The 14,550-nt window shown below is 43.7% G+C and overlaps 1 protein-coding gene across 1 annotated transcript; it reads left to right on the plus strand.

The window, feature by feature from the left end:
• The first annotated feature begins 3,879 nt into the window (after window positions 1-3,879).
• Window positions 3,880-6,458, plus strand: LOC114684896 (polyadenylate-binding protein 1-like). Its single transcript, XM_037197115.1, has one exon. The coding sequence runs from the start codon at window positions 4,034-4,036 to the stop codon at window positions 5,936-5,938; it is 1,905 nt and encodes a 634-aa protein (XP_037053010.1). The 5' UTR covers window positions 3,880-4,033; the 3' UTR covers window positions 5,939-6,458.
• Window positions 6,459-14,550: the final 8,092 nt, after the last annotated feature.

Genomic DNA, 14,550 nt, shown 5'->3' on the forward strand with positions numbered 1-14,550 from the left:
TTTAGGAGACCAGGGTTCTGGCCTGGAATTGACATCTCCCCTGTGGTTATAATTGGTAACCTGGCATAATCTTTTTTTTTTTTAATTTTTATTTTGGTGTGTGTGTGTGTGTGTGTGTGTGTGTGTGTGTGTGTGTGTGTGTGTGATCTTTTCTATAGCTGTCAACTGAACATACAGCACTGACCTGCATTGCTTTTGGCCTCTGGTTAGAAGTTTAATCTTATTCTAGGGACAATAGAATCCCCTTGGAGAGGATTTAAGAACAGTGAGGTCATGGCATTACCCAGATAGGAACCTTTTTAAGGAAAAGGGATTTCTTCTCTCCTCTGTGGTGTCTGTTACATGCATTAGATGCTAAATGAACAGAAAATGATGACCCCATACAACATGAGCAGAAAAAAAAATTAAAATCAGTACGTTATACATGTGAAATTGACCACAAGACACTTGAGGAGGTACTGCCTGTGGTTTTGATTTGTTTTGTTTTTCCTTTTGTACACTATGAAAACTGTGGTTTTAAATAAGAAGACCTCTCTTTCACATTGTGTATGATTTTTAAGAAATGGAAACATAAGCAGGTTGAAAAATAATTTGGATGCTTAATCTGCTGGGCCCAAGAGAGTGATTTGTAGTACTTAATAATAGTTAGAACTAATTCCATTTCCCTAATGTGGATTGTTTTTCCAGTCCCCTGGACGTACCATGTTGAAGCTTTTAGATAAATACTGGCTTCCTCGGGACTGACTTGGGCTGTTACCTCATTTGAGAGATGAGAAAAATACATTAAAGTGTCAGGAAATTTGTAGGGTCATTAACTTGACTCTGCCCTTCAAAATAAATATGTCAGCCTTAATTTTCAATGGAAGTGGCTCACCTACATCCCAAAGTTCATGGAATCCTTCTTGGGAAGACACACTGGTTATAAATCACAGTGAGTGGTGACAGGGGTGTGGAACTCGACCTTGAACAATCCCCCAGAGCTGGGCCCCTCAGTGCAGTGCATGGAAATGCAGGTAAAGAAAAAGGGTATGACGAGAGGTTTTTATTTACTCCTTTATTTCCCTCCCATACAATTTCCACAGGCAGTCATAACCATTACAGCTAGAAACAGGAATGGCTCTCTAAGCATCCTGTAGCTTCTAAAACACTCTTGAAAATGAAAACAAATGATGCAATAAGCACAATAAGCCTTTGGGAAAGCTGACCATAAAGGATGCTGAAGCAAGCACACAAACACATGCATTACCCTTGGCCAGAGCACGTTTCTCTTAAAGACTAGCCCATGATCTTACACCTTAGTAACCCGACTGCCACCCACAGGGCTCAGCGCTGGGAGAGGCCTTGTGGAAATCCCAACCTCCCATTGTTCCTTCCAGGCATCCTGAAGCATCCTCCCACCATCTGTAAAATGTACCCCATTAAGCATAACAGGCCCCTGAAAGCAACATTATTGAAAGTAAGTGTATTACAAAGTAGCTCTTCTAGTTCTAATTAAAAGGAAAGAATGGGGGGCAGGAAATTGATTTTTCCCTCAATGTTTCCATGACTTGACCTAACTCGTGTATCTGTACAATTTGCTAACACCCTCATTAGAATTCCGCTAAATAGCCAAACACAGCAGTGCTAAAGAAGACACCACAGAACAATGTTATGCGAAGGAGGGAGCTTAATTAAAAGTGACTTAATTTCCATCCTTTGGGATTCTATATGTTCAAGGTAGCAGGACTAGTGACGTGTATATATTTGAGATTAAAGTGAAGCTTTCATAAAAGAAGGGCTTGGAGTATTTGGCAAATTGATAGTAAATGAGGATTTAAAAAATTAACTGCTTTACCTGTGGTTTGTCACCTTTCCCAGGAAGCTTTGCCTAATCTAACCGATATATTTTTTTTCTATCTTCTGGCCTGTGTCATAGTTTTCTAAAAATCTACAAGACTGTTTCATACACAGTGGAGATAAATTAGGTTCTTTCCCTACTTGGTTTGGTCAAACTGTGAATAAATCTGTTTTATTAAAAAAATTGACTGCTTTTTTTTTTTTTTAAATCAAAGACGCTTCCACAAAACTGAATTTATGTTATGCAGGTTACCCATTAACGCCACTCCTGTTGACCTGATACCTCTGTGTCCTCATAGTCACAAAGGCAGACACACTGTAAGGTGACCCCGGGACTTTCTGCTCTTTTTGTTCAAGCCTGTGCAATCCCCTGCTGAATGTGGATAGGTCCTGTGACTTGTTGGTTTCTCATCAGTGGAATATGGCAAGGTTACAGGATAGTTCTGACTACAATACTGGTAGTTGTGAGGGAATTCTCCCTTGCTGGGTTTGAAGAAGCATGCTGTTATGCTTGCTCTGCCTGCACAGAGGGCAGAGAACCTGGGGAAGCCTCCTGTTGCTGTCCAGCAGGAAAGGGAGGCCGTATTGATGTTCTGCAAAGAGCTGATTCTGCCAACAACCTGATTAGTTTGGAACCAGATCCTGCCCTAGCAGAGTGTATGATGAGCCCTCACCCCCCAAGCTCTGGTCAACATCTTGATGGCAGGGGACTCAGCTAAGGCTCAGAGATTCCCTAGTGCTCTGACATGAAGCATCACTAGGAACCCATTCTACACAGGCTGTGTGGGGATGAATGCCTGCAGCCCCCACTGACCAATGGAAATGGCTGTAGACATAGGCTTCTCCTCTTTCTCCTTTGGAAATACATTTCACATCGATGCTCAGGAAGACCCGGGGGTATGGAGCATCAGAAGTCCAACCTGGGCAGCAACTCCATAAAGGTCCATCACATTGGTTGTCTTTTTCCTTCCTTCCAGTCTTTCCCTAATCCACAGGGACCACGAGGCAAACAACTAATTTATAATTCTCTAAAGTTTTTTCTTTTTAAATCATTAATGTGTCTATGTATGGTGTGTGTGTGTGTGTGTGAGAGAGAGAGAGGGAGCACATGTGTGCCGTGATATGTGTGTGGGGATTAGAGGACAACCTTTGGGAGTTGGTTCTCTCTTTCCATCATAGGTTCTGGGGATTGAACTCAGGCTGTTAGACTTGCAATGACAAATGCTTTTACCTGTCACTTCACAGGCCTCTAATTTATAGATCTGGACTGATTCTGGTTATCAGATGATTTGTCTCTGTGAGAAAGAAAGAGCCATTATCAGCACAGTTGGTGGTTAGCTATCTTTTGGGGAAACCAGAACTGGTCCACAGGACCTTTACCAGTGTGCTATACAGACTTAAGGGATCTGTTTACTTCCCATTCTCTACTCTGTCCTTACTAGCAAGTCAAAATGAATTGCAACGTCTCCTAACAAAGGATGGCCTTGTAGGATACATTCATTGTTCTAAAAACATGCTAGCAAAAAATGAGAATGGAAACATGATCCAGTAAACACTCTATTTTTAAAAGTACCCAAAGTGTCTCCTCTACCTGATGATTAGTGTTGAGAGTACAGAGTGCCTCATGGCCTTGGAACACACATGTATTATCTACAAGTATCTTCAGCTCTTATAAGCTAAGGCAGGCAGATCACTATGAATTCAGATAGTCTGGTCTATGTGGTGAGTTCCAGGACACACTGAATTACAGTGAGAACCTATGTTAAAAAAAAAAAAGAATAAGCCTCAACACACAAAAGACAAAGATCAAACACAATAAAAAAATAAAATTTTCTTAATTCTGCAGACTTAAAAAAAAAAAAATCAGCGCCTCCTCCACGATCGGCCTTTAATTTTGTTATTTTCTTCTTTTATAAAATAACGAGGTGAGGTATCTGAGGCTCACCTGTCCACTCACTCCTAGCAGGATCCACTTACATGCCTACCAACCCAGCTCTCCAGCCAGCCTCGCTCCCTAGGCAGCACGAACCACTCATTGCGCACGCGCAGTCGCTGAGGTTCCGGGCTCTGAGGCCGTTGGGGAGGTTTCCATCCCCTTGGTTTTTGACCCTCTGCGCTTGCCTGCTCAGCCTCTGCCTCCACCCCAGCCTAGCGCTGGCCCTGCTCCTCTCGCAAGAAGGTGGAGGCCTGCTGCCCAATGGGCAGTGGTGCCCAGATGAACCCCAGTGCCCCTGGCTGTCCCATGGCCTCGCTCTACGTGGGGGACCTGCATCCCGATGTGACTGAGGCGATGCTTTATGAGAAGTTCAGCTCGGCTGGGCCCATCCTTTCCATCCGGGTGTACAGGGACGTGATCACCCGCCGCTCCCTGGGCTACGCTTCCGTGAACTTCGAGCAGCCTGCTGACGCAGAGCGCGCTTTGGACACCATGAATTTTGATGTCATCAAGGGCAAGCCGGTGCGCATCATGTGGTCTCAGCGTGATCCGTCACTACGCAGAAGTGGAGTAGGCAACGTGTTCATTAAAAACTTGAACAAAACCATTGATAATAAAGCGCTGTATGATACCTTTTCTGCTTTCGGCAACATCCTTTCCTGCAAGGTGGTTTGCGATGAGAACGGCTCCAAGGGCCACGGGTTTGTACATTTTGAAACAGAGGAGGCAGCAGAAAGAGCCATTGAGAAAATGAACGGGATGCTTCTGAATGATCGCAAAGTTTTTGTTGGACGGTTTAAGTCTCGGAAAGAACGAGAAACAGAGCTTGGAGCGAAGACGAAGGAGTTCACCAACGTTTACATCAAGAACTTTGGGGACCACATGGATGATGAGACCCTGAATGACCTCTTCGGTAGGTTTGGACAGGTCTTAAGTGTGAAAGTCATGACCGATGAAGGTGGAAAATCCAAAGGATTCGGGTTTGTCAGCTTTGAGAGGCATGAAGATGCACAGAAAGCGGTGGATGAGATGAACGGAAAAGAGCTCAATGGAAAACACATTTATGTTGGTCGAGCTCAGAAAAAAGTGGACCGGCACACAGAACTTAAGGGCAAATTTGAACAGATGACACAAGACAGACGATACCACGGTATAAACCTTTACGTGAAAAATCTTGACGATGGTATCGATGACGAGCGTCTGCAGAAAGAATTTTCTCCATTTGGAACGATCACCAGTACAAAGGTTATGATGGAGGGTGGTCGCAGTAAAGGGTTTGGTTTTGTGTGTTTCTCCTCCCCGGAAGAAGCCACCAAAGCAGTTTCTGAAATGAATGGTAGAATTGTGGCTAGGAAGCCACTGTATGTAGCTTTAGCCCAGCGCAAAGAAGAGCGCCAAGCTCACCTCACTAACCAGTATATGCAGAGAATGGCAAGTGTACGAGCTGTGCCCAACCCTGTGATGAACCCCTATCAACCCGCACCTTCAGGTTACTCCGTGACTGCTGTCCGGCAGACTCAGAACTGTGTGCCATGCTGCCCTAGCCAGATTGCTCAACCAAGGCCAAGTACTCGCTGGACTGCTCAGGGTGCCAGGCCTCATCCATTTCCAAATGTGACTGGTGCTATCCACCCAACTGCTCCTAGATCATCATTTAGTACTGTAAGACCAGGTCCTTCACATGCTCCTCAAGCCGTGTCCGCACACCGCATTACTAACACATCAGCACAGACACCGGTTCAACGTCCTGCCGCCGCAGCTTCTGTAGCAACTACTCCTGTTTGCTCGGTTCCACAGTACAAATACACCTCGGGAGTTCAGAACCCCCAGCAACATCTTAATGCACAGCTTGTGCCGCAGCCTGCTGTTCGGGTGCAGGATCAGGAACCATGGACTGCTTCCATGCTGGTAACTACTCCCCAAGAGCAAAAGCAAATGCTGGGCGAAAGGCTGTTCCCTCTCATTCAAGCCATGCACCCGACTCTTGCTGGGAAGATCACGGGCATGTTGCTGGAGATTGATAACTCAGAACCACTTCATATGCTCGAGTCTCCGGAGTCTCTGCGCTCCAAGGCTGATGAAGTGGTGGCCTTACTCCAAGCCCACCAAGCTAAAGAGGCTGTCCAGAAGGCTGTTAGCAGTGCGTCTGGTGTCCCGACTATTTAAACTCATCAGAGACCTCGAAAAGGAAACTCACACTTTGCAGAAGAAAAATATCTAAACATTGAAAAAAAAAACTTAAATATTATAAAAAAAATGGTAAAATATAAAATAAATAAAAAAGGAAAGGAAACTTTGAAGTCTACGTACCGAACAAATGTCAGGTCTAGTGTTAGGCCTTGACTGATTTAAAATCTGCACCACAATCCCCCAAAATAGTATAATCTACAAACCCATGTTTTGTGGACCCCAGGAAAAGCATTTTCAGCAGAGTAGAAACATTTAAAGCATTCCTTTAATTTTGTAATTCTTTATTGTTGAATAGCTCAAGATGTCAGTTTTAACCGCAGAATTGATTACTGGGCAAGGAAACATAATTTGAATTATAAAATTCTTGCTTTAATAAAAACTTACACAGTGAAAAAAATCAGAAATTATTTAGGTAGGGATAATGTGCTCTATCATTTTCTTTGTATTTCTCTATATTAAATTATATGTTAGAATAAAGAACAACTAGATGACTTAATCTTGTGTCAAATAATATGCATTCAGGGTGGGGAGACTATTACTTTGCACACTGATGGTATAAGACCCCCAAGTTGACTGCATGTTGTCTTTATGCAGCATGCAATTTTTCAAGGAATGGAAACCATTGATCAGGACCCCTGACTTGCCTCATTTTAGGTGAAAAATCCAATCCCGGAAACTGAGACAAAAGGAGACGGAAGGACACGAAAGGACACAGCTTAGTTTTTGCTGTCGTCACTGATGGGAGGAAGGAGGCCCAGAAGAGCCGTCTCCTCCTCTTATCCAGTGAGGAGGCTGGAGCAGATGCTTAAATGGCAGGCATAGGAGGGTGGATATTTAAATGAGTTTAAGAAAACACAAGAAAAAAGAACAGTTGCAAGTAGCAGATCACAGATACAGACGCCGCTACAGATACAGTCCTAATAAGCCACATTCATATACATACTCACTAATCACTGTCCAACGTGTACACCATCATTTGCCTGGAGTCAGCATTGGTGCTGGGAACAAATGGTGTACAACAGCAACATGGTCCCTGTAGGAGAAATCACCGAGTGACAGCATGGGCAGAGACACAGAGAAGGAGAGTGAACTAAGGATCCAGGCCAGAGGCTCTGGGAGAGGTGGGGCTTAAGGCAGTGGAGGCTGAGAGGAGAGAGGGAGGGAGGGAGGGAGGGAGGAAGGATGGAAGAGAGAGAGAGAGGGAGGGAGGGAGAGAGAGAGAGAGAGAGAGAGAGAGAGAGAGAGAGAGAGAGAGAGAGAGAGAGAGCGCACAAATTTGGAATCCAAATGAAGTGAGGGTGTTCCCCTGAACTGCTGGACTGTTATCTTGAATTTGCTAAGTGACCCTAGGCCTTTATGGGGGCCATTTCAGGAGTCTGTCTTCTGATCCTTTTGCTTTTAAGCCTACTAGGGTCATAGAGCATAGTGACAGGGCATTTGGGTGATGACTTGGTGCCTCATAGCTGAGATGACACAATGAAATATAGAACATTTGGCTCTTTTTCTGAGCCATAGTGTGTACTCAATCTATGATAGCCACCATTCTGCTTTTAGAGAACCGTCATCACTTAATGCTGAAAAATCCATATTCAGTAATGTATTTAAGACATTATCTATAGGGAGACTGTAGCTGAAGTTTTCTCCAGTCCTGCCCAGCCCCACAGACCCCACAGCTGCTTATAAAATAATCACTCAGAAGCTTATATTAATTAAACTGATTGGCCATTAGCTCAGGCCTACCACTGACTAGCTCTTACACTTAAACTCAGCCCATTTTTGTTAATCTGTATGTTGCCACGTGTTCTGTGACTTCACCTGTTGCCTTTACATGCTGCTCCCTGAATGGCAGGCTGGCATCTTCTGACTCAGCCTTCCTGTTCCCAGAATTCTCTTCTCTGCTTGTCCCCGCCTATACTTCCTGCCTGGCTACTGGCCAATCAACATTTTATTTATACAACGCGATATCCACAGAAAGAGACTATTTTCCTTGTAGGTGAGAGAGGCAAGGTTTGGTAGAGTAAGTGGCAGATCAAATCAAATGGATGCCATCAATCGGGTAAGCGTGACTTTTCCTATACTTTCCCAGATGATGTTTGACATTGTGATGGTTAACTGTCATGGGATTTGAATTCACCCAGGACACACACACACACACACACACACACACACACACACACACACACCCCTCTGGGTATGTCTTTTTTGAGAGCATTTCTTATGTCACTGGAGACATTTACCCGAAGAAGGAAGATCCATCCAGAATGTGGATTGCACATCCTGCGGGCTGGGGTTTCCCACTGAGTAAAAAGGAGAAAGTGAGCTGAGGTATCAACATTTGTCTCTTTCTGTTTCCTGATAGTGGAGGCAAAGGGATCAGCTGCCTCCCACTCCCCAGCAGCATCCCTCTGCTATATGATGGACTACACCCTCCAACAGAATAGAGAAACCAAAGAAACTGTTTCCTTCAGTGGCTTTTCTCAGACCTTTAGTCACAGCAGGGAGATAAGTAACTCATTCAGTAGAGTCAGGTTTCCTGTGAAGTGCATATACTTTTGTTAGCTGCATATTCATATACAAGGAGACAACCGAACATGCACAGGCACAGGTAAATCCAGATGGAAACTTACTTTTTTGTTGTTTTTTTGAGAAGACCTCAAACAGCTCCTGGTGGTCCTTGAGACGTTGGTCTGCTTACAGTATTGCGTTCACCATTTTACCTGCAGGGCTTTGGGTTTACTGCCTTATCACTCCCAGTGGCATGAATGGCCCCCCAAGTTCCTTCCCAAAGCTGTCCCCTAGGCCCAAGAAATGTTTTCTCATTAAGACTCTGAACAGATTTGAAATTAGTAAACAAAATTTGAAAAGGGCTACTCATCACTTCAAAACAAAACTCAAACTAAATTTAAAAATACAAAAAGCCTGGCCGGGAAAGGGGTCCAGGAAGAAGACAGAGAAAGCTGCTGTGTCTGGGCTTTGAGTACAGAGGCCCAAAAGTGGTCAAAAGGGACAGAGGACAGAAATGTCCACAGGTATCATAGATTTGGACATAGGTGCTAGTAGAGAAATGACCGTCATATTTTAGAACCCAGGTGAATTGGTGGAAATAAAATAATGATCCCCACACCAACTGCCAAACCTAAAAGTAAACGTTAGAAATGAATGTAAAAATGATTCTCCAGCTGGGTGGTGGTGGTGGTGCATGCCTTTAATCCCAGCACTCAGAAGGCAGAGCCAGGCCGATCTGTGAATTTGAGGCCAGGCCAGCCTGGTCTACAGAGCAAGATCCAGGACAGGCACCAAAACTACACAGAGAAACCCTGTCTCAAAAAACCAAAAAAAAAAAAAAAAAAAAGGTTCTCCTGTGTACCTTCATGGAATTTAGAGGAGAAGGCAGACAATTCAGATTCAGGGAGGAGAGGCCCTGAGAGGAAGAAGGTAGGTAAGAGGCAAAACACAAATTGAAAAGATGTTTGTACAGTCTGCAAGTGTCTGGCACCTTTTCAGCCATTACAGGAAGGATGGTAGATGGTGTTCACCAGCTGAAGGGCTGCACTGTGGACTACCTGAGAATAATACGCACTTGCCTTTGAGGGGAGGTGGCTGTCCTGTTGTACCCCTGGGAAATGTAGCACCCTGTAACTGTTGTTGTTATTTACATTCTTACTTACTTGTTAACTTTCAATATACTTGGGCTGAAGGCATTAAAGTGATGGGTAAGAATCCAGCTCTAACCTTACCGCCCACTTGAGGAGCAAATGGTGTACACACTCTGCCTTTCATTGAGGTTTTTAATATTTTAAAAGCTACAAGGTTATATGAAACCGCCCAGAAATCAGAATCCCAGAAAGACCCTCACGGGTATCACTGTTTTAAAAGAACTGGACAAATAATTCTCTTGCATATAATGTCCGCTGGTGGTTGAATTGCCTTCCTAGACCAGGAGGCAGGAAGAGGTAAGAGATGCTGATAGGAGAAGGTTGCAATACACGGAATTCCCCACCTTCTGGTCAGCCTCTGAAATTGCCCAGATTTGTGTACTTTCATTTGGTCTGTTTCTGGAACTGATTTAGGGTGGAGATAATTAAGTACATGGGTTTAGAATGACAAAAGTCTGTTTCCCGTCTCTAATATTAGCTTCCCGAGCAACAAGCAAGCTGTTCTGGTCAGGGACTTTTTAACAGTGCATTGAATCCCCTCACGTTATTGCTAGGAAATACTCTACAAAATCCGTTCAAATTAGGTAAGAAGCACACCTACTACAGAAAAGCCTCGTCTATGCCAAGATCCCACACTACCTGGCAGTGGTGGCTAGCCAAATTTTTATCAGTAATCAGAAGGTTGCTAAAGGGCAGATTTGCGATGGTCAACTCCCGCCGAGAGCACCTGGCTAGCTTGGCACCCTGATAAATGACAAGGCACCTTTGGCCTCATCCCCTCCCAGAGCACCTGGAGTGTAGCCCCAAGGGAAATCCTACACTCCTGTTCCAGTGTTCCAGAGGATGCTACACCTGCTGTTGACACAGCTGGAGCTCCAGCTTTCCTATCATCTCCTACCCTCTGGGAATGGTCATGACATTTTAAAGTCAAAGGATGGATAGTCCTTGCAGGCAAAAGGAAGATGTATCTGACATGATGAATCCCTAAACTCATTCACAGCTGTCAGATATCTCACAATATCCCTAAGTTGTACCAGCTACTTATGAAGTGTTTGCCTTTTTTTAGTATACTGTTGACCACCAGGTGTGATTGAAGGGTCTAGGACAAAGTTTAAATTGTGTCTGTTTTCTCATTGCATGGACGGGTTTCATTTCTTGGTTTTCCTTTCAAAATAAGTCTCTGAAGTGAGCTTAACACCCCTTTCCAACTCCCTGTGACTTCAACTCTGTTCTGGAGAATTTCTTTCCTTAACCAAGTTGACTTTGACTTTGAGAGACTCACAGAGCATAACCTCTAAGAAGAGGATGTAGAGCATGACCCAGGTTCCCTCCCTGTCTCAACACCTGCTTCCTAGCTGGGTGACCTAGACATCTGGGAACCCTATCTCTTTATGTTTTAAGGCACAGATGGTAACATGATGGCCTCACAGGGATCTGTACATCTTGAGTGCAGAGAAAGCCTGGTGGCATGTTCCCTAAAGTCTGTCAATCTAAGTGCTCAGCAAGTGGTGGCAATCATGGATTTACTATGATAGATGAGAACCAAACAAATGAACCACACAGTCTTATCTGTAGAGAAACTGGGAAATTTGTTTAAGGACATAGGCACTTATTTCTGCTGTTTGGGGTGTGACAGTTGGGCAGACAAGTATTTCTTCTTTGTGAAGAGCAATTTATACCTAGGAACTCGCTGCCTTCGTTACTCTGCAAAAATGACCTGTGGGCAGAGGCAGCGGGACGTTTACCTGGAGCATTGAGAGCACAGGGATGGAAGTGCTGGAGTGCTCAGCAGAGCTGCAGAACGAGTTACTGAAAATGCTTCTCACTAGGGAAACAAAAGCCCACAAAATTCAGAATGTCATTCAAATCTGAGGGACCTCCTTTTTCAGAAAACAGGTATTTGAAAAGATGAGTCAAGATGACTGGCAGACTAGTCACAAGACAGGGTAGCAGAAAAACATGGTTTCTGGTTGCCTGCATCATTTCACAAATGTTGTCCATTGGATCGGAGGTCCAGGCTGGTCTTCAGTTCCCTCTCTCTAGAAAAGCAACAGTTATACCTCACAAATGGAGGCTGCTCCTGAACTGTTTAACTGTGGAGGGAGACGCACCAGCTTACTAGAATACTGTGTGACTGACAGTGTTGAACACTGCCCATACCCCTGGTAGGCAGGGATTATCAGGGGTCCAGAGGTGGGTTTGCTCCATAGTGAGGATCCAGAGAATATGGGAAATGACCCAGGCATGGCAGCAGCCTGGAAAACACACTGGTAAGGTAAGATGGCAATGAAACACACAGTGACAACTCTTTGCTTACAAACTCTGCTTTAAATTATTGAGGGTCCCAAAGGGCTTTCATTTATATGTATTTCTTGATAGATAGCCATCATATAAGAAACTTACTAAGACTTTTAAAATTTTGTGTAATAATCAGTCTTAAAAATCACAGCAAGCATGCCAATATAAGTAACATTTTAACAAAAAAATGTTTTTTTTCTAAGATCACAAGGAATAACAAAATTGATATTACTTTACACTTTTAAGCTTTTTTATGGTTCTAGAGATTGAAATCAAGGTCTGTGCATGCTAAGCAACCATCCTATTCCCAGTGTTAATTTTTCAAATTATCATTTGATGCATGCATTAATAGAAAATAGGGGAGTTTTCATATTTGCTTCTGAAACAATCTGTTGCAATTACATTTGTCATGAAGCTTCTGGAAATCTCTATAGTATATGTTAGAGTGTTAGAGAATAGTGAAGAAAAGCCAATAGTATCTCAGTATTACAAAAATAGTCTTGACCTCACAGAGACTCCCTGAAGGGTCTCAATGACTTTCACATCTTGAGATGATTTAGAACAAGGATCTCTCAAACTTCAAACTGTGGCAAGTGACCTGAACACCAATGAAGGAAGAGCAGGAAGCCAGAATATGGGAGCATCAGGACAAAGAACAGTGCATGTCCACAGCACCGAGGAGAAATTGTTTCATGTATTAAAACTGTACTCAAGGAAGGGTGGGGAAGACAGCCAGGACCCAGACATCATATGGGGCAAGTATGTACTACAGAATATTATTTTAACTAGGCAAAGATGTGTTACATTTGTTTATTCTGCTGAATATTACTTTAACTGTGTAAAGGTGTGTTACTTTTGTTTATGTTGCATTTGTTTAATTATGAAAAGATGTTTTACCTTGCCTGCACAGGACACCTGATGGGTCTAATAAAGAGCTGAATAGCCAATAGCTAGGCAGGAGAGGGATAGGCAAGACTGCCAGGCAGAGAGAATAAATAAGAGAAATCTAGGCTCTCACAAAGAGAAAAGACTAATGAGAAAAGAAGGAGGAGAGAAGAGGAATATACTTGGGGCAAGAAGCCAGGCAGAAGCCAGCCAGCCAGACATAGAGAAGCACTGAACGTAAGATATACAGAAATAAGAAAGGTAAAAAGCCCCAAGGCAAAAGATAGATAAAGAGAAACATTAATTTAAGTTAAAAGAGCTAGCCAGAAACACGTCTAAGCTGGGCCAAGCATTCAAAAATAATAAGTCTGTGTCATGATTTGGGAGCTTGTTGGTGGCCCAAATGAAAAAGCCTGGTACAAGTATGAGTTGCATTTTCAGAAAGAGCTGGACCAATGCCTGAGATTTGAGCCTACCCAGACATCACAGGCCATGGCTTCTCTGCCTCTCTCACCTTCCTTCCTCAGGACAGCACATCATGCCCAGTAATGCTAACAATGATGTAGTTCCCTATCTTCTGGAAGCATCAAAGCATGGGGATTCAGAACACGAGCTTTTCAGGCACACAGACCCAGGTTCAAATCCGGGATCTGCCACTTAGGTGCTATGTGGTCGGGGTGTATGTGTGTGGGGGAGCTACATATGTTTGTTGACTCTCAAAATGCTAACCGGTGTGATGGGTCTGGATCATTCTACAGAAAGGCAAGTTTGATTTCCCCATGCCTTGCATTGAACTGGTCTTGCGTCTTAACCACTACTATGGCAGAAGTGGCTTTGCATGACTTCTGAGCAAGTTTTGGGGGCCATGATGCCTTTACCTGCCCTTGTGGTCCCTGTAGTCCAGGGTATGGAAAATACTGAGATAAAAGACCCCATGGATTGAGTGGCTCAGATGTTTCTTCAAGGCTGAGGCCATCTTACCCTATCTAGGTGTCTTAGTTAGAGTTTCTTTTGCTGTGAAGAGACACCAACTCTTATAAAGGAAATCATTTAATTGGGTGACTTTCAGTTTCAGAGGTTCAGTCCATTATCATTATCATTATCAACATGGTGCTGGAGAGGTAGCTGAGAATACTGCATCTTGATCTGAAGGCTACAGAAAATGAACTGAGATACTGGGCGTGGCTTGAGCAAATATGAGACCTCCCAAAGCCCACCTCCACAGTGACACATTTCCTCTGACAAAGCCACACCTACTCCAACAAAGTCACATCTCCTAATAGTGCCACTCCCTATGGACTTATGGGGGCGCCAATTACATTCAGATTACCATACTAGCTAAGCCTCCAAACAAAGGGCTTAGATGAGGGGGACAGGAGAACTCCATTCTCACATAGAACTGTGAGAAATGACCAAGCTTCAGACAACTTTTAGGGTGGCCTCTCGGGTGACTAACTTGTTCTCATTTGTCCAGTTGATGTCCCTGTTTTTAACTCAGCCATCACCAATTGACACAGTGCTAGGGAATGTCTGAGAGCCTAGAGAAATAATGTGGCATGCTGGAGGCAAAGCACAGAACCCATGCTAGGAAAGAGAATCTTTGCTGTCCTTCATTTACAAAACAACCCAAGATTTCCCAGCTAATAAAAAGGTGATCTGTTACCTCTGTCTGTAATTATGCCTCTCTTTCAGAGCCCATTAATGATTTAAATACAGCAGCTAGCATTTGTTGGTGAAAGGACGCTGTGT

This window comes from Peromyscus leucopus, chromosome 19 (assembly GCF_004664715.2).
Source record: "Peromyscus leucopus breed LL Stock chromosome 19, UCI_PerLeu_2.1, whole genome shotgun sequence".
NCBI lineage: Eukaryota > Metazoa > Chordata > Mammalia > Rodentia > Cricetidae > Peromyscus > Peromyscus leucopus.

What these genes read in the sequence shown, in the direction of transcription:
- LOC114684896 (XM_037197115.1), top strand. Translation starts at nt 4,034, where the DNA reads ATGGGCAGTGGTGCCCAGATGAACCCCAGTGCCCCTGGCTGTCCCATG.